Below are 20,094 nucleotides of genomic sequence, written 5' to 3'. Positions count from 1 at the left end.
TTTCAGGAAAAACCCAACAGAGGGCATGGCATCTCCACCTTGGTCCTCCTTATCTGTATACTAAAAAACAACCTTTATCTAAAAATTTTACCTTCATGGAAGAGATGGAGGGAGGGGAAAAAGAGAGGTTAAGTACCCTAATATAAAATGGATGTATAGTCTGCTAAAGTTTCTGGGTCCCTCACACTCTGACAGAGTCATCACTGAAATAAGCTGTCACTGGTCAAAATGACAGTCAGAGACTCTAGAGCTCCTGAGGGTGGACTGATCAACTCAGGTAACTGTGAAGGGAGAAAAGGCCTAAACACACAAAGACACAAGAGATGAGAGAGGAAGTCCTGGCAGACCAGAAATATGCTGCCCAGATGTTATAAAGGAGAAATGTGATGGGCCAGAGCAAATTACTTGCTCTCTTCACTCTACTAGGAGTGGAGAAACAGGGTACCAAGAAACAACAGGCCCACCAGCAAGAAAGGCTCAGGATAGAGAGCTGGGGCTTCTAAAGAACACACAAGACCAAAGCAGGAGGACCAGTTAAAAACTTAGGTCAGAAGTAGAGGCCCAGGTTCCTCCTGTTTCTGAGACAGCACCTTCTGCCCTAGGATTCGAGGATCATGAAGAATCAATAACAGAACCAGCTCTTCCTCCGTCTTTTCAGAATGCAGGGGAATCATGGACAACAAAGTCAGGCAGACACATGCCCACTGAAAGGTGGCTTCCTTCTGTGGGGTTTCCATGAGCATGTGCAGCACCCTGGAAAAGTGGGTGTCGTGACTATGCTGCCCCTACCTCCCTGAGTCATTCGTCTTGTGGAAACTCAGGAAGCACCTAGTCCCCAGTGAGTAAACCGTCACAGCTCCTGTATTCAGGAGAGGGGAGGAAAAATATCCAAGAAGCCAATCTACTGCAATCTACACTCTGGATTCAAGCAAAGATCAAGAGAAACAAGGGAGGTACCCAAGAGAGGGGTGATAAGAGGATGAAACTGCTGCTGAGGTAAAAGAACAGCAGTCTTCAGGTTACTTCACAAAAACACAAGTGCACAGTACCTGGACGGCAGGAATTTCACCAGAAGTCCCTGGAAATCTACTTTCTCTTCCTTTTTGCACTTGGTGTTTCGGACACGGGCGGACCTCCGCTTTGCTGTCTCTCCACTTTCTTCTAAAGTCTTCTTACGCTTTACTCCTTTCTTAGATTTATCTCCCCCAGAAGCATCACCTTCACCAAGAGTGAAAACTGAAGTATTACACAACAGCAGGAAAGGAAAACAGTGAAACGCACATGCTCATTGCTTACAAGACTGCCAGCACTGAAATCTTTCCTTTTAACAACAAAGCCTCCTGAGTCCCTTACGCCCCATATCCTTCTTGAGCTGAAGAGAACCCCAAGCCAGGGCTCAGAACACTTCTACCTCCAGCACTAAGCAGGTGCATGAGCCTCTGGGGTCTCAATCCATGAGCCTGGGATAGGCAGTCAGAGTGGCACTGACCTTAGCCAAGACCCACCAATGATAGGAAAAGAGCAAGAGAATTGGGAATTATGTAGAGAACGGAGGAATGTCATGTGTGACTGAGAGACAGAAACAACATGCCCACAGTCACTCACAAGCTCCTCCAACTGCCAGTGACAGAAAAATCAGGAAACTGCATGGGAGCTATTGGCAAAAAGTTTTTACAAGTTTCAGTGCTAATAAAAATGTACTATCACACATGGTAATGACTTTAATTGTTTCTAAGGTCAACGAACTCAGAATGCATGCATCTAGCAAGAAAGCATGACCAGGAGCAAGGACAAACAGGTCACATCATAAGAGGGAGAGGAACTTCTAGGCAAAGACTTAGCAGTTGGGAAGGGAATCTGCCAAGGAGCTACATCCAGAGTCCCATCCCCTGAGTGTCAATGCTTCTGTTGTAGCTCTGGGGCCAGGCTGACCAGTTTTTTACAAGGTTGGGGTACTCATTTCACCTAGGCCACAAGGACCAGCATGATGCCTTTCCCGTAAATGATGTATGTCTTGTGATGTATTCCCTGGGGATGCCAACGTCCCCACTCTTGTTCCTGCTGGGCTCAACACATACAGGCTCTCCAGAATGTGGCTTCACAAGGTCTACTCACCCATGGGAGCACTTGTGTCCAGAAGGCCAGGACTGTGCAGTGGGAAGCTGGCTGTGGTCACTGATGTATAGGACAGCACAGGCTCAGCCACAGCAACAGTTGGGTTGGTGCTAACAGGACTTGGCTGGACCACACTGACTGGTGTAACCACTGCAGAGGATGCTAGTAGCTGGTTGGGATCCTGGTAGTCAGACAGATCAATCCTCTTGCCAAGGCTGGGCCTTGGGGGTTCACAAGTGGTGAGGTGATTATACATGGCCAGTAAACTCTCTCCAAGGCACTTCCACCTACAAAGAAAAGGCCACCACACCTGGTTAGCACCTGTCACAGAGGCCAACTTGCCTGTATAGATTCAGCAGAACTATTCCCAGAGCTGTGACCTCGATAGAGCAGGGAGAAGGCAATCAGCATTTTCTCACTATCATAGCCAACAAAGTGTTGACTTCAACATGCGCTGCAGTAGAGAAGCCAAAGCCAAAGCAGATGCAGTGACTACCTGTGTCTCACCCCAGCAAAGACCCCTAGTGTTCTATTCCACTACGCCACCTCCTACAAAAGAGGGGTGCTGTCCCCAGTTTTTAAGCAATAGCATGTAATGTCCCCAAGGTCACCCAACTGTCAGCACCAGGAGTTCTATGAAGGGCCACAAGTGCTCTACACCACAGTGGCAACAACTCTTGAGTAAGGTCACTGACTGGCAAAAGGTTAGGATTATACTGATGCCAGGACATGCTAAATTTAAAGACTCAAGATTTAATGGCAGAATGTGTGTGTCCGTATGTATGCTTGAGGCAGTCTCATTATGTAGCCCCAGCTGGCCTCAAACTCACTATGAAGTACAGTCCAGTCTGGAAATTAATGCACCACACACACACACACACACACACACACACACACACACACTTCGGCCTCCTAAGTTCTGGGATTTCAGATATGAGCTTGTCCATAACACCAGAATTTTTAAAGCAAAAATTAAATGCCAAAGCTTACTACAGTGCTAAACTATCCCAGCTCCAGTGGGCCGTCAATATCAGCTCTCCCATCCAGGAGGGAAAGGCCCTCTTACACATTTCAGGGCTCACAAGGGTTATGCTGAGGCCCATCTTACACATCTTAGAGGTCATTTGGCCCTGATATGAACACAGATTCAACAACCAGGAGAGTCTGCACCTGTGACAAACTCCAGGGTGCCAGGTTCTCTCTCCTGGTTGATGGCTGCCGTCTATTAGTGTTCTTTCCCCTTCTCAGTAGAGAAGACTGAGCAGGACTGGGACATTCCTAGTGCTTGGAGAGAGCAACTCACTGGGCACGCTTACGAGAGCTAACCTGCTTGTAGCAGCCTGCAAGTAGGCACATGCCTCCAGCTCTCCAGCCATTGCGCACCAGCCTTACTCCTACCTCCAACCCCGGATCTGACCTGGGGTCTCTCCCTCCTGTACAGGGAGTATGTTACCAGCCAACCCAGTATCCCTAGAGAAACCAGATAACCTACGTGAAGAAAGGAATTGGCTGCACTAGCTTCAGGTCTGGTTCCTTCTCCCGCACAATCAGCGCTTGCCTCTTCTTCCGAAGCCCCAGAGCCTCCTCCACAATGGCCTGTGTCTCTGCTGCACTCACTGACACATCGTGAATTGACATGTCACTAAAAGTGTACAAGACAGGAGGAAATTACAGTGTTAATGCTAGAGCCAATGCTCAAATTTTACAGACAGAGGTACATTTAAGTTACTACCCTTTGATCAGTAATTGATTCTTGCTGAACATAAATTACAATGTGACTCTGACCTCCAATAGGTAGTTATCAACATTCGTATACCCACAAACACTGGCGATCACAAAAGCCTTTGTTCCACAATTCACAACAGGACAAAGAGTTTTCATATGTATTAATAGTATCACCTTTGTATCTGAAAAGCCATAGGAAAAGCCTCGACTGTCTGTTCCAACAAAGTCATTAGACAAATTATGTTCACCAAAATCAATGGTGCTTCCAAAATACAGAAAGGTCTCAGGTGACCACCCACAGCCCGAGATGATGCAATACCTGTAAGTGTGCTCAGATTGTCCTGGTACCTCCAGCAGGACTACTCCACTAAAGCCACTCAAGAGACTTAACAGTCTCCCTAGTAACATTAGTTCACTAAGACATTCCAGAGCACAGGGGTAGGCTTATGGAAAGCAGAGCCTGAGACAAGGAGCAGCAGAGGAGATTAACACAGCCACAGGTTCAAAGAGAGAGGATGGAGACAAGGAGGCCAGGTAGGAATGTGCCAGGCACCCGGGGCAGCTCTAACAAAGGAATCTGAGAGAGAAAAACAGGAAGTAAAGGGAGAGAGATGGAAGAGCCCAGGCTGCAAAGGCCTCTGGGTGACGCAGGTAGGAATGAGCTTTGCTGGAGGTATGGCAGAGGTGGCACAAGACTGGGGCAGTACTGAGGACAAAATCTTGGCGGGGGCTGCACCGTGAATTCAATCCCTATCATCTAACCCCACCAAGCAACAAACGGGAAGGTCAGAGTGACCTAGTGGATGAGTGAGGACAGCACAGGTGATGGAGCCCTGGAGTTCAGAGACTCCGAAGGCACACAGATCAGGACAGAGAGGGGGACGAAGGATGCTCCTAGTGTTTACCAGCCACATTGGTGAGAAGATGCAGGCCTTACCATTTGAGAAACATTCGGAGTGAGTCCTTCCGGAGACAAGGCTGCTCTTCAAAAATCTTCTCCTTGAGGACCAGGCCTTTGCTGTATTGGCAGTCTTTCTCCAGTGCTTTGCAGATGAAGTACAGACAAGCTAGCAGGAAAGAAACAGGTTAGAAGCTAAGACTGCTTTCACAACTCTAGCCTTCCAGTTAACACCAGGAAAATGCTCCCACTGTGGAACTAAAATGCACAATAATGTTGAGCTAGCATCTTACCCAACTTAATTAGTAACGACTACAGCTGAGACTACAATATCAAGAATGCACCAGAACACACACTTGCAGGTGAATAGGACAGCTGGTGCCAGAAGCAAACAGACTGTATGACTTTACTGTACAGCCTTGACCCCGTGATTCCATATTTAATAACTGCTGCAAAAAAAAAAAAAAATCTAAAGAGCTCACAGTGATTAGCTATTGGCCAATATCCTTCAAAATATCTGGCCATCTCAGCTATGAGAGTGACACTGCCACCCAGTGGACCTAGAGGACAAGAGCATCAAACCAAAGACATTACTGAACCTAAAGACCTAATGAAATTTACCTTACTAAGTTCTGAGTTTACCTGGAACTTTTCACTCCCCCCCCCTTTTTTTTTTCTATTTCTCACTTTGGGGATAGACAAGGGAAGGTTTATTCTACAAATATCCCACCATTATATTTTGGAGCACATAAACAATGCGGCTAGGCCCATGGGTAGAGAAGAATGTTGCTTCAGGATAAATTATACCTCTTGTATCACACACACATGAAGTGGGCTCACCTTCCCTCTCGTTTTCTAACTCCACCCCATCAAGTAAAGCTACAAGAGGTGGAAACACAGAAGCCACGACCAGGCACCAATCTGCTGGCACCCTGATCTTAGACTTCCTAGCCTAAGCCAGGAAAATAAATGTCTCCCATTATGTCACTCAATGTGACAGGCCTTTGGAGTTTAAGATTAGCCTAGGTGACACAGGAGACTTTTTATCCAAAAAAAAAAGGACAACCCAAAAAGATAGGACGTTGCACAGAGGAAAAGGGGAATCCTTTAGAGAATACATTACTGTTACCTTACTCTATACTTACAAGCATCTGGTTAATGAAGAAAGGAAAACAGAATTAAGCAAGTATGTAAAAACATCTCCATTCTTCCTCAGTTTGGCAGAACTAATAAATTTTGCTACCAGCTTACCCAAGTCAACCTCTCTCATCTGTCCCGACTCACTTGTGTAATCACTGAGGGTGTATAAAACAGTGATGAGATTGTCCAAGCAGGGCCAGTGGTCAGGATTACATCGAAGCCCTTCCTCAAAAGCATGGCGAGCCAGAGGAAGCCGGATGAGCCTCAGGGCCACGTGTCCAATTTTATACCAAAGGTTGACGTCTGTGGAATCTAGCATCACTGCCTAGAAGCAGTATAAGCAGAGGGTACAATATGCACTTAATTAGATTTCTCACTGAGCAAGCAAAGTGGCAACAAAAGGACAAAGCATTGGCCCAGCCATTCAAATTACCCAGGGAGAAGTCAAGACAGTGTGGCTGCTTATAATAAAGCTGGTTCACTTTCCTGGAGTAACATGTTTCCAAGACCCAGACAAAAGACACATAAAAAGCTACATGAGGCCAGGAGCACTGGGAGGCAGAGGCCAGCCTAGTCTACAGAGCCAGTTCCAGGACAGCCAGGGCTGTTACACAGTGGAACACCGTCTCAAAAACACCACTGAATACAGGTGTCAGGATCTGGTCTTCATACCTAAAAATGCACCAATTTGTTTGCTTTGCTCCAAACTTGCTATGTGATCCTCCAGCCTCAGCCCTCCACTGCTTGGTTTAGTATGTACCACTATGCCCAGCTTTACCCTTTTTTCCTCCTATTACACATTGGTATAGACCTGGATGTTTGGCTGGATTAAATAAGTCACCTACAGTCACATGTGTACTGATGGTAGAAAATGTCACATATAGTCCTCTGCACTGAAGCCCATCCCAGTCCCTAGCCCTGCTTTTCTGGCCTTTCTGCACTCAATAATATCTCTTGATGGGACACCACTACAAATCCTTCTTTCAGTCAACAAGACCATATCACATCCAATTTATCAATTTTGTAAATGGATATTTGAGTAGTACCAACTCCATACCTCCAAATAGAATTCCATGGCTGTCTCCAGATCTTCTCGTTGGGCTGCCAGCTGGGCCAGGTTCTTATATGTAGAATATTTCAGTATCAGTCCAGGGTGTTTCAACCCTTCTTTCTCATCTCCAGATGAAACTGCCTGAGAGAAAACAGAAGCAGAAGTGACGCCATGACCCTACAGCTTCATCAAGCAATCAACAAGAAACCTGGTTTCCAGGCCAGATACTGCTTGAGACAGCCCAGTCCACCTCACCTGGGAAATTTTTGGGAGACCAAATAGCTCCAATCATACAAAGAAAGGCCAAACCACCATGAAGCAGAAATTTGGTAATCAAGGAAGACAAGAGACCCCTCTCCACCTCTGCTGCTGTACCTGGGCTGCTTAGTGGAGCTGGTAACATCTATCAGTTCTGACAAAAAAGCCCAGCCAGTCCCCCTATTCAGGGGCAAGTGTGAAGAGGCTTCCTGGGGTGAGCAGCCAGAACCTAAGCTTTGCCCCAGGAGGAGAAGCTCCTGACTCTGGATCATCACACAGCCACCCACAAGGTATTCCAACTAAACAGCTACTGTCAGTGAACTCTATAATAAAAGGACAGCAATTCCTAGCCTGGATAGCAAATGTGAACATGAGATCAAACAGTATAAGGATTATAAACATCTTTAACATAAAAAGTTACTTCACCGCTGCTTTTATAGCAATGCCTTAAAAACATTTACTCTTCCAAGATATCACTGAATAAAAACTACTGTCAGAGCCAGGTGTGGTGGCACATGACGTTAATCACAGCATTGAGGAGGCAGCGGCAGGCAGAATTCTGTCAAAGGGCAACCTGTCTACACAGAGAATTCCAGGCTGACCTGCACTCAGCACTCAGGAAGTAGGGTAGGGCAGTCAGTTCAAGGCTAGCTTTGGCTACACAGCAAGTTCAAGACTAGCATGGCTTTCATGAGATCCTGTCTCAAAAAGAAAAAACTAAAACCAAACACACATGCATACACACATGTACATGTGTGCAAAACAAGACCCAGACAGTGAAAAGCACTGGGTAGGTTGTTCCATTCTTGCAATCTCAGGATCCAGGAGAACCCAGAGTTTCAGGCTAGCCTGGACTTCAAAGTGAGACTCTGTCTCAAAAAACACAGCCCAGCATCCCAGTACCTCACCTCCCGCAGCAGGCGCGCCTCCAGGAGTTCATGGTAGGCCTTGGCAGACTCCTCAAATCTGTCATGTTTCTGTAGGTCCAGGGCCTTGTGGTATAAGGCAAAAGCCTCTGCTTCCTGCAAACCAAGATATGAGATGTTTCACACCACACTCAAGTTGATCCTTTTAAACCAAAAATGTTTTAGAGGGAAGGCTATGAGTCCCTGCCAAGTGAACTGTCAGCCACAGCCTCGAGAGCAAAGGAGATATGACTGCTCAGTGTCCAGACCTCACCACTGGGAAAGAGTCCCTTTCAGGCACACACACAGAGATGCAGGCACCATAGAAGGAGGCAAGAGGCAGCAACACAAGAGCAGAGTATGGAGCTCTTCAGCATGGCTATCTCCCAAGTGAGACAAGCTCAACATGAGGTGGAGCCAGACATCAGCACAGTGAAAGTTCCCCTGAGAACCCCATGGAGATGCCTGGACTCACTTATATAAGCAGCAAGGGCTCCTCTGAGGAAGGCTTTGGAGTACATACCTGGGCCTCCTTTGTCTGGGCTTTGTGGCCTCTGAAGCTTCCTTCATGGTCATCCTCAACTGTGGAGCTGGCATTTAAGGCTGCAATTCGAATCTGGAAATGTTCAGAGAAACAGCACAATGCTCAGAGGAATACAATCCTGCTTCCAACACATTTTGGGCTACTATGAAAAACTATGGAGGAATGAGCCACCAACAGCCACCCAGAGGAAAAACTAGAATAAGAATTTGTCTGTGGGATGATGCCAGTCAGAATGGAAAGTCAACCCTGGATACTGTCCACCACAAAATGAACAGAGGCTGAGGGCACCCAGCTTCTACTTAACACAGTAAAAGACCTGTGTGTTAGAATAACAATCCCAGCTAGGCATGGTGGCGCATGCCTTTATCCCAGCACTTGGGAGGCAGAAGCAGGTGGACCTTGGTGAGTTCAAGGCCTGCCTATCTATAGAGTGAGTTCCAAGACAGCCAGAGCTGTTACACTGAGAAACCCTGTCTCGAAAAAAAACAAAAAAGAAAAAAGAATAACGATCACAATGAACCATGTCAATCCTGTGTCTTTCCTACAGATGTGATTGAAGCGCTACAAGGAACAGCCAGTCAGGATCCTTACCCACAGGTGTACCAGCTGCACAAGAAAAATGTCCCTTACCCCAAGGAGCAAAATGACAACACTGTCACCAACAACTTAGGCAGACATAAGATCTTACCATATTCAGAGATTCAGCACCACCACGGAGGATCACTTCCCATCACTGGTAGAGAGTGTGCCAGTCCACAGTCCCCTAAAAAGGAAACAGGACCAGGGGGTTCAAGAAAAGCCAGGAACAGCACAGTGCTAGGGCCCACCTGTGTCTTAGAAATGAGGAAGGCAAACCAGTTTGAAGGCTGTAAAAGGTGATGGGGTGGCAAGGGTGTGGTGCTATTAGAACTTCATTTGTTGTTCCTGGGAATATAAAACAGCCCCTATGGAAACACACTGGCAGACCTCTAAATGCTAAACAGAATTAGCATGTGATCTGGAAGTTCTACTCCTATGCATTAACTCAGAAGAAAACATGTCCACAACAAAACTTGCTCATGAATGGACATAGCAGCATTATTCCTAAGAGATAAAAGGTGGAGAAACTGATGGGCAAATAAAATGGGGAAAGTCCATGGAACAACACTGTCTATTCATAAAAGAATGACATTCTGATATACACTACAGGAAGGAACCTGTAAAACTAGGCTAAATAAAAGATGACACATGCAAAAAAGGTCAACATTGTTCCAGTTATGTGACGTATGTGGCATAGACAGAATGAACTGGCAGGAAGGGAGAATGTTGAGATCAGGCAGTGCCCTGCTTGCTCTGAGTCTGTATCGTGTAAAATTCTGGTTCTCCAGGCTGGGCCTTGCCCTCAGAGACTCCATTTTGAGAATGGAGGATGACGATGTACATGGTGGACATGTGAACCAGCCGCCCACACAGCACAGACTGATAAATGACTTATTCCTAGGAGTAAAAAGTAAAAAGGTTGCCATTCTATAAGTTTATTGGGTGAACTGGGATTGTGGGAGCACATGGGCATATTAAAATTATATCAGGAAAACTAGGCCCAACAACTTACTAGACATGCCAGACTAAGCAAAGAGGTGGACAGCTAGCACTGTGTTGGCAACAGCCCACCCACCTATCATCCAACCGTCTGGTGTGTGTGTGTGTGCATCAGGGCTGACGGGCAAGCAACTCCCAACTTTCCCAGAAGCTTCAGCTCAGCTATGTCCCAGCTGCTGACACAGAAGCTACCCGCCCGCTGCTGCCTGTGCTAGCTGCTCTCCATCTGCCCATTTGATCATCTGGCCCCAGTGTTGCCCTTTCCCCTCTGCCAATGGACTCAAACCTGCAGCTCTGCTCTCAAACCCACAGCCAGCAGCAGTTTGACTCACAACAGCCTCCCCAGAGGTGGGTCACGATCTGCATTTCCACCAGCTCCCCCACTTCTCAGGACCTCGGAAACCTCAACTCCGCTGTGGCCTCTTACCCCTGACAGCAATTCTGGAGAGGGAGGGAAGGAGGAGTGAGTGTTAAGTGTGAGTGTGTGTGTGCATGTGCGTGTGCGTGTGCGTGTGCGTGTGCGTGTGTGTGTGTGTGTGTGTGTGTGTGTGAGAGAGAGAGAGACAGAGAGAGAGAGAGAGAGAGAGAGAGAGAGAGAGAAGAGAATCCACTCCATTGAGAGAGAGAGAGAGAGAGAGAGAGAGAGAGAGAGAGAGAGAGAGAGAGAGAGAATCCACTCCACTCCTCTGGATTCAGGGTACTCTGAAGTAGCCAGCACCAGAGACTACTGTTTGTGCATAGCTAAAACCATGATGATTTTCTAACAACCTGGATATTTCACATGAATGAAGTAGGAACTGGGGCACTGCACCCAGTGTTTGTTTACTCTTTTCTTCTGATGAGGGGTGGAGGAGCTCCTTTGCCATACCTTGTGAATTTGTTATTCTATTATTACTTTATTATTGTTGTTTTAGGGCTGTAGAAAGACAAACATTAGCATCTATGTTTCTGACATAGTATGCTCAAAACAGAGAAGGGTTACCTAGAGAGTTCTGTGGTTTGAAATCTGGTTCCCAATGGAACAGGGTTAAGAGATGATAGAGCTGGACTGGAGAGATGGTTCAGCACTGAAGATCACTTAGCTCTTGCAGAGTACAAGCTCAGTTCCCAATACCCTTATCAGGCAACTCACAACCACCTGTAAGTCTAGATAATGCAACATCCTTTTCTGGCCTCCAGCGGGGGCCACCCCCACCCCACTCGACCCATGTGCATATATATACACAGCCACACACATTAACTAAAGATAAGAAATCGTATGTCCAAGACCTAGTGCTCCCATAGCAAGATGAGAGGTGGAGACAGGAGATGCCCTGAAGTTCACAGACCAGCTAGCCTGGTGTACACAGCAGTGAACAAGAGACCCTGATTTCAAAACAAAGAGAAGGGCCAGGGAAATCACTCAGGGAAATGCACAAGCTTGACAACCTGAGTTCAATCTCCAGAACCCACATAAACGTGGAAGAGAAAAACCTCTGCAGAGCTGTCCTCTGACCTCCGAATGTGTGCTGCGCCATGTGTATACAAGGATGCATGCACGCACACTAAACTGGGATGGAGAGACGGCTCAGCAGGTAAAGGCGCTTGCCATGTAAGCCTTACAACCCTGGTACAATCCCTGGAGTCCACAGAGGTAGAAGGAGAGAACCAATGCCAAAATGTATACTCTAATCTCCACACACAAACATCATGCACATAACAATATTTTAAATTCTTATTTATTTTATGTATTTATATCTGTGTGCTACATGTGTGCCTGGTGTCTGCAGAGGCCAGAAAGGACATCAGATCCCCTGAGACTGGAGTTACAGGCAGCTGTTTGCTGCTATGTATGTGATGGGAAATCTAATCTGGGTTTTCTGGAAGATAGCCAATGCTCTTAACCTTTGAGGAATCTCTCTGGCCCCAATAATCATTTTAATTTAAAAGGGGAGGAGGATGAAAGGCAAGGACCAACACCCAAGGTTGTCCTCTAGGCTTCACATCTTTACTATAGCAAGTACACACACACACACACACACACACACACACACACACACACACACACACACACACTTTCCATAAACATTCTTAAAACCAAGATAGTTCTGAACAAAGCCTGTAACTAAGGGAGAAGACGACTCCGTTGATAAAGTGGCTGCTGTGCAAACATGAGGCCCTCAGCTCACAGCCCCTGGCTGCATCTACAAGTCTAGAACTAGGGAACAAAGACGAAGATCCCTGGAGCTCTATGGCCAGCCAACTACTGACAAGTTCCAAGTTTAGTGAGAAAAGTAACAAAAAAACTTCTAGGTAAGCTTTGTTGACACCCATGGGAAGCCTGCCCTTTCTGAATAGAAACAGGAGGAGTGGAGGGGGGGGAGGGTCAGGAGGAGAGGAGAGAGGGGAAACTATGGTTGGGATGTAAAATAAATGAAAAAATTAATTAAAAAAGTAAATCAAACTAAAATAAATATAACAAAATATAAAAGTGAAAACATGATTAAAGCATGTTAAAAGTCATACAATTATGTCCATAAAGAGACAGCGTAGCACTTAAAAGCACTGGCAGCCCTTGCTGAGAACCCAGGTTCAGCTCATATATCGGGGCTCACAACCACCTGTAACCCAGTTCTAGGGATCCAGTGCCCTCTTCTGGCCTCTCCAGGTACTGTATGCTCATAATGCAGATACAGACAAGCAGCTACACACAGATGTCTTAAAACAAATTAACTTTTTTAGATTAAAAACACCTAACAAAATTCAATACCTATGAACAAGAAAAACACTTGAAGAAAATGGGAACTGAAGGAGAGCTTCTTGTCATGATAAGATATAAATACCTTGGTCCTAAAGCCAAAATAGTATTTAATGGAGAAACGTTACAAACAGGAATAAAGCAGGATGGCCACCATCTCTGCTACTACTCACTATTGCATTAGGATGACCAGCCAACAATGAGAACAGGAAAAGCACACTGAGGTTTAAGAATGGGTATGAAAATGCCGGGCTTCGGTGGCGCACGCCTTTAATCCCAGCACTCGGGAGGCAGAGGCAGGAGGATCTCTGTGAGTTCAAGACCAGCCTGGTCTACAAGAGCTAGTTCCAGGACAGCCTCCAAAGCCACAGAGAAACCCTGTCTGCCCCAGGGGAACATCGGAAGACAGAGGGACAGAGGCAAAGAGCTTAGGTGGGCGTAGATCTTCCTTTTAAAGGTGTCCTTTGCACCTGGGATGACCAGGGTACTGCCTGAATGCATTCTGCCAGGTGATGTGCAGACCAGCATAATGCCTGAATCCTTACATCGGGAGGCAGAGGTAGATGGATTTGAGTTCAAGGCCAGCTTGGTTGACAGAATGAGTTCTAGATCGGCCAGGGCTACACAGAGAAAACTTGCTTTGAAAAAAAAATACAAACGGCGAGGCGTTGGTGGTGCACGCCTTTAATCCCAGCACTGGAGAGGCAGAGCCAGGTGGCTCTCTGTGAGTTTGAGACCAGCCTACAAGAACTACAAGAACTAGTTCCAGGACAGCCTCCAAAGCCATAGGGAAACCCTGTCTCGAAAAACCCAAAAACAAACAAACAAACCTAAAAATATTTAAAATTAAAAAAAAAATAATTAAAGCCATCTAAAGATTAATATAAAAATCGATGCATACAACCATAAACTATGACGGTACAGTTTCCATGGCCCAATGTCGTATGATAAAGAACTTAAGCTCCTCAGCACTGTCACCCAGTGATAACACATGGCGGGGCCTAATGAGGTCTAGAAGGCTGGCAATCTTTGGGGGCGGGGGAAGCTCGAGACAGGGTCTCACTATGTGGCTCTAGCCGTCCTGGAACTCGCTATGTAGACTAGGTTTGCCTTTGCACTCACAGGCATCCAGAGTATAGCCACCCTAATCTAAAACAGGGCTAAAAGTATTGCCATTCTTACTAAATCTACATGTTACGACTACATATCAACACATTGGCTAGGGTTCGCCAGCTCCGGCAGGAGACCGTTCCAAATTCTGTTTCTAAACATCCACACTCACGTCCTACTAACAAGTCAAGTCTTGGGGAGTTCAGCAGCCTCCGGAACCCACAGGTGCGGACACCGGGAGTGCCTGCCAGGTGAGGTCCATCCGTCCACCGGCCACCGCCGGGGAGGCTGTCAGCGGAAGGGTTTGCAGCGGGGTGTAAAGCCGCTGCTGTAACTTCAAAAAAAAAAAAAAAAAACACTGTGAAAAAAACCTTCCCTCGGCCTCCGTCTCCACCCGCGTAGACCCCGCACTCACCTCGCCGGGCGGCCGTGAAGGTGAACGAAAGGACGCACACAGACGGGTGGCTTCGCGCCGCGGTCACAGTGACCCACCCGGGGCACCTCGGGGCGGCGGCGACGGCGGGAGTCGCGCGGAGGAGCCGGCATGGGCAGAAGGCCCGGGCGGGTCTCGGGTCTGGCTTCGGCCCCGCGGCTGTCGGGGATGCGGAGAGCCGCGGCCTTGTCGCGTGGTTCCGCCTCCTCGCGCTCACCGCAGCTGGGCGCGCATCCCGGGGCCACCCGCAAACCCTACTCCCCGGAACTCGCCCGGCGTCTCCACGGCAACCGCCGGAGCACCCAGACTCCCCTGCGCCGCGCGCTCAACAAGGAACGCTCTCGTTGGCTGGAGTGCCGGCTGTGTCGGCCAATCGACGCGAGCGCTCGCGCCTCCTGGCCGTCTGAGCGGATTGGCCGGCGCCCTGCGCGCTGTGTCTCTGTGATCCCCGCAGATCACAGAGTTGGGGGGGCCCGCTGCTGTTACGGTTCAAGAGTCCTGAGCTCTTGCAGGACTCAACAGATTTTTTTAATGAATATTTTTAATATTTTTTATTTATTTATTTATTTATTTATTTATTTATTTATTTATTATGTACACAGTGTTCTGTCTGCATGTATGCCTGCAGGCCAGAAGAGGACACCAGATCTCATTATAGATGGTTGTGAGCCACCGCGTGGTTGCTGGGAATTGAACTCAGGACCTCTGGAAGAGCGGCCAGTGCTCTTAACCTCTGAGCCATCTCGCCAGCCCTCAACAGATTATTTTTCATTTAATTTATGTGCACTGGCATGAAGGTGTCAGATCCCCCTGGAACTGGAGTTACAGACAGTTGTGAGCTGCCATGTGGGTGCTGGGAATTAAACCCGGGACCTCGGGAAGAGTAAGTAGTCTGTGCTCTTAACCGCTGAACCATCTCTCTAGCCCCCAGTTTTGTTCTTTTACTTAAGATAGTGTCTCACACCACAGTCTGAGCTACCCTCGAACTTGTGGCAGCCCTCTTTCTTCGGTCTCCGGGCTACTGGGGTTACTGGTTGATCCCACCACATATTCCTTGATGGACTACAACTGTAACGTATAAGGTGAAATAAACTCTTTAATCTCCATTTTGTTTTTTGTTATTTTTTTTAATCACAGCAATAGAAAAGCAAACTGAGACACCTTCCAAAAGTTAGATGAGGGTGTAACAATGGCCAGGAAGAGGAGACTTTCATGTCAGTCAAGTTGCCTGCACGTTGTTCACCGAGCTCTGGATATGCAGCTTTTTGAGTGGTCACCCACACTGGGTAGGCTTTTCAGTGTTGCATCTGCGTTTGAGTCGCTCACGTTCTGTAAGTAAACTCCCACCCACATTCATTGTAAGGAACTTTCTTTGCTCTGTCATTAGTTCAGGGCGAAGAGACATCTTTTAATATCTCCCCAGGAAAAGTCACATCAGGTCTGTAAATATTAGCATTCAACCTGCAAACATCTCTTGAGCTACTTTAGCAATCAGGGTACCTTGGCCAGAAGAACTGAGTGCAAAAACAACTGGACAGTGAAACAGGAGGAACTCCACGTCTACATTTTGGGAAAGGCTTCAGTAGTGCTCAAATTAAAGCAGCAGGGACAGGAAGACTATTTGGCAACTATGTTTACTCCACAGAACAAGATTCTCAATTTGATGTTTTATTGGCACACACTAATAATACAGATCATTTAATGTCTGTTCAGGAAAACAGCACTGAGTTCAAAGTTCGTGCTTGTCAATTGCCATGCAACATCTGGAAAAACAACAGAGATGGAGACATCCTATAAGCCCTTCCCACTGGTCTTCTAAACAAAGGCAAGATAGGGCATGTAAACGGGGCATGAATGCCAATCCTACAGCATCAAGTGACAATCAAAGAGCCTGTGTATGTGTTGTGGTTTGTGTAGCTTGGTTTTCTTGTGGGACTCCTAACAGTGGGAGCAGGGGCTGTCTGACTCTTGCCTGCTTTGGGGACCCTTTTCCTCTTACTGGGTTGCCTCATCCTGCCTTAATATGAGGGGAGGTACCTAGTGTTATTGCAACTTGATATGCCATGCTTGGTTCATATCCCTGGGAGGCCTGCCCTTTTCTGAAGGGAAACAGAGAAGTGGATCAGAGGAGAAGGAAGGTGGGGGTGGGGAGCTGGGAGGAGAGGCAGGAGGGGAAACTGTGGTGGGGATGTAATTTATGAAAGAAGCATAAATAAATTTTTTAAATGGTATTCCTTCAGTTTTCAGTAACAGGTACTGCATTCCCATGATAGACATGTTGGGATGTGATTTTGCAAGGCACATAACTGGGAATTCTCAGTAGAAGGAAAGGAAGAAGTTCATGTTCTTAGAGGGATCACAAAAGGTCCTGAAAGTCTAGCCAGTCCTATTCCCTGTCCATCACAGCACTCCATGAAGACTGAATGCCCCAGGTCATCCAAACCAGAGTACAGGAGCCTTAAGATACCAGGGTGTTCGGAAAGTTCCAGACAAGACTAACTGCACTAGCTTGGAAGTGGCCTCCAAGTTGAGTCAAAGCCATGAGAACAGGAAACATACCGCTTCCATTATTAAATAAGTCCAATTTTCATAAGCCAAATCCACTGTCCATGACAGCTTAGAATGTCAAGGAAGGAAGTGATGAGTTTAAAAATCATCATGTTTACATGAGTTCTCTTTGTTTGACATAGGAATGGGGAGCAACCACTGTGAGGTCACCAACACTTCTGCCTGGAGAGGTCCCTGAAACTGATACTCACTGACTCTGCTAGGAGGCGTCATTGGGAAAAGCATCCAGCTCACAGACGCTCTCAATCCTTTGTCCCAGTTATAAAAAGGTTAACAGAGAGATGGCTCAGCGGTTACCAGCATTGGCTGTTCTTCCAGAAGACGAGGGTTCAATTCCCAGCACTCACACAACAGCTCAGAGCCTTCTCTAAGTCCTGTCCCAGGGAATCCAACACCTCCTGGCCTCTGAAGGTACCAGGCAAGCAAATGGTACACAAACTTACATGGAGTAAGACACCCATACACAAAAGAAGGAAGAAAGTTAACCATCTGATTCTCGAAGAGTCAGACACCCTCTGACTCTGTCTCGCAGAGTCAGACATGTTGGTTTAGCTGCCAACATGCCGAGGCTCGGTCTCCACCTGAGCAGACACCCACAGGTGCACTGGCTGGCTTCAGGAGGGCCTGCTGTCCATGATTCTACGACACTTCCGGAGGCATTGAGAACCCTTCCCCTTGCTGCATCTAGGTTGGCTCTCCTCCATCTTTCAAGTGCCTTTGAGAACAGGTCACAGTTCCTAAGTCCTGATTTAGATAAAGGTTCATACAACATACCCCTGAAGGAGCATTACCCCAATTGCACCATAATAGCAATGCCACAGGGTTTTAAACAAGTTACCTCCATCTCAAATATCAGACAACTTTGCACACACTGTGGGAAATGAGCACCGATCCCTGAATCAGTACAAAGAAAGCTCTCCCTGCCAGCTTTGGTGGTCAGATTCCTTTGCCAAGGAATGGGTGGAACTAGGTTCTTGTGGCCATTTTATCCAAAGCCTTAAGCCATTTCTCTGAAGACTGGTCAATGAGGACTTGAAGCAGCCAAACAAAGGGACAATACTCTTCCAAGAAACAAGAAGCACTCTGCATTGGCCGTCTTTTCTCTGTAAATATTTCCACTTCCTGACATTATTGAAATGTCTTTGCCTATTATTGTGACTTTTTTCCACCTAGTAACTGTTTGGGGATTAATGTCTATAGACAACTGTGATTTCTATTTTTTTTTTTCACTCCCTTGAAAGTATTTCCAGGTAGTCCTGAGTATGTAAAAAATAAGGGTCAAACTAACTTCTGGGAGACCAGGGGTCAAGGCACACTGGGAGGCTCTCTGCCAGGGCTCTGCACCTTGGTTTTGGCTGTGACACAAGGTGGTTAGACTTGACAGTTTCTGGCTTTTTAGGACCTGAATTTTTTTTTTTTCTTTTTAACAGAAAGCAACATTCCCTAGTAGATGTACCTGTGCCCACCATCACCATGGCTCACCCTGTGCCATGCAGACCTGGTACAGCAACTCTGCAGACATCGGAAGGACTTAGGAATATAGGGCTGGGAGTATTAGTAGTCAGGGGCCTGCCTTGTTCCTGTGGCTTAGATATGGCATGATGTCAACACTGGGGAAATGCAGTGGGAAGAAAGGGTACCCTGATCATTCTCCAGCCATTTGGGGAAGCATTTTCACTCTCATAGGGCAAGGGAGGACTGAAAGGTTAGGTGACTTGCCAAGGATCACACATCAATGCACAGGACCATTCCATCATCTGATCTCAGCATGTCACAAAAGAAACAAAACCTCATGAATTGCAGGAGGCAGGAGTTCAGGGAAGGCTTCCAAGAACAAGAATAACTTGGGTCCATTCCCACCATCTCCCCAGGGTAGACAGAGATAGCTGCAAGGCCACCGACCCCCTCACTCTCCTGGGGTAAGATCATCCTTTTAGGTGACATAAGGGCACTGCTACCTATCCTCTGGGAGTTTCTAGAATCTCTCATTCCTCTTAAAGAGGCTCACACCTCACATCTGGTCAGTGCCACCTGAATATAACATCTCGTTCACATAGTTGTTAGAATATGCTCTGTGAATTGGACTCTGTTCCAGAGGTATTGTATGGTCTCAGTAAAGGATACTGTCACCATCAGCGACAAACCTGGAGGCTGACTTTGTCTCCCATTATCTCCCACATCTATGGTCAATGCTTCTGCAAACCCTATAAGCTGCACCATGTTCAGCATCACTCAGCCAGCTGCTCTCATCTTGCACTACACATCAGTAGCTTCCTCACCCAACTCTGGGAAATAAAATACAAGGGAGATAGAAGGGTCTCCAGGGTTGAGCTTTTAATAAGAGGTCCCAGCATTGTCACTCACAAACAGGAGACCTAGGAAAATACCACTGGAAACTAAGATTATTAGCTTACAAAACAAAAAGCTTAATGTGATGTTCCACTGGTATCTAAAGATGAGGATGACCAGCCATCTAACTATGCAGGGGTATCTATGGGTTATAAGCTGTAGGCTCTGCACAGAACATATGGAAAGGAAAAGGTGGAGGAGACTTCCTTTGGGCTCCTCATCCCACCTATAGAGTATAAAACACAAAGCCATGTAGATAGAGAGTGGGAACAGAGGCTGTTCCATTTCTAGTGGAAGGAATCACAACTCCATACTTTGGCATGCTAGCAGATACGACATTTCCCACACTTGGCATGGCTTCTGCAAAGTGCACAATATCAACAAGAATCAAGGTACACAGTGAAGCCCTAGGGATGGTCCCTGAAATGCAGCCAGCCTTATTCTCCAGACCCAGTTCATCAGTCAACAGGGATAGCCCAGGCCAAGGTAAGGGTTCTCTTTACATCAGGTCAGACCAGTTGCTCTCATGTCCCCAATGGTCTGCACATGGATGTGGAGAGCAGCCCTTTGAGGCCAAAGCCTGAACCCCAGATTTCAGCAAACACAAAACAGCAGCCCCATGAACAGAAACACCCCATCCTTTGCCCTCATGAACAAATCACACCCTCTAGAGTGTCCAGAAC

General features: G+C 46.9%; 1 protein-coding gene and 1 long non-coding RNA gene across 7 annotated transcripts in view; one reads left to right on the top strand and one right to left on the bottom strand.

Moving 5' to 3' along the window:
- Nucleotides 1–14,788, bottom strand: part of Cabin1 (calcineurin binding protein 1) — a 112,064-nt gene extending 97,276 nt beyond the window's left edge. For 2 of the 5 annotated variants that reach the window (XM_027394215.2, XM_027394219.2), the window contains exons 1-10: nt 14,477–14,787; nt 9,325–9,399; nt 8,616–8,708; nt 8,096–8,209; nt 6,936–7,070; nt 6,023–6,203; nt 4,778–4,907; nt 3,608–3,757; nt 2,116–2,402; nt 1,050–1,218 (exon numbers count right to left, since the gene is read on the bottom strand). In XM_027394215.2, the coding sequence (XP_027250016.1) occupies nt 1,050–1,218; nt 2,116–2,402; nt 3,608–3,757; nt 4,778–4,907; nt 6,023–6,203; nt 6,936–7,070; nt 8,096–8,209; nt 8,616–8,708; nt 9,325–9,327 (1,262 nt within the window). In that variant the 5' untranslated portion in view covers nt 9,328–9,399; nt 14,477–14,787. Of the gene's footprint in view, nt 1–1,049; nt 1,219–2,115; nt 2,403–3,607; nt 3,758–4,777; nt 4,908–6,022; nt 6,204–6,935; nt 7,071–8,095; nt 8,210–8,615; nt 8,709–9,324; nt 9,400–14,233; nt 14,396–14,476 lie in introns of all 5 variants that reach the window. The other 3 variants (XM_027394216.2, XM_027394217.2, XM_027394218.2) reach the window with 3 other exon arrangements.
- A 469-nt stretch (nt 14,789–15,257) lies between these two features.
- On the top strand, nt 15,258–18,188 carry LOC103161053. Of its 2 annotated transcripts, none has more exons than XR_004771809.1 (2): nt 15,258–15,825; nt 17,185–18,188. It is a non-coding gene; the product is annotated as an uncharacterized LOC103161053 (long non-coding RNA). The 2 variants fall into 2 exon arrangements; XR_004771808.1 differs by having other exon boundaries at nt 15,258–16,389.
- The last annotated feature ends 1,906 nt before the right edge of the window (nt 18,189–20,094 follow it).

Source organism: Cricetulus griseus, assembly GCF_003668045.3.
Source record: "Cricetulus griseus strain 17A/GY chromosome 1 unlocalized genomic scaffold, alternate assembly CriGri-PICRH-1.0 chr1_0, whole genome shotgun sequence".
Classification (NCBI taxonomy): Eukaryota; Metazoa; Chordata; class Mammalia; order Rodentia; family Cricetidae; genus Cricetulus; species Cricetulus griseus.
This window is presented reverse-complemented; position numbering and strand designations above follow the sequence as displayed.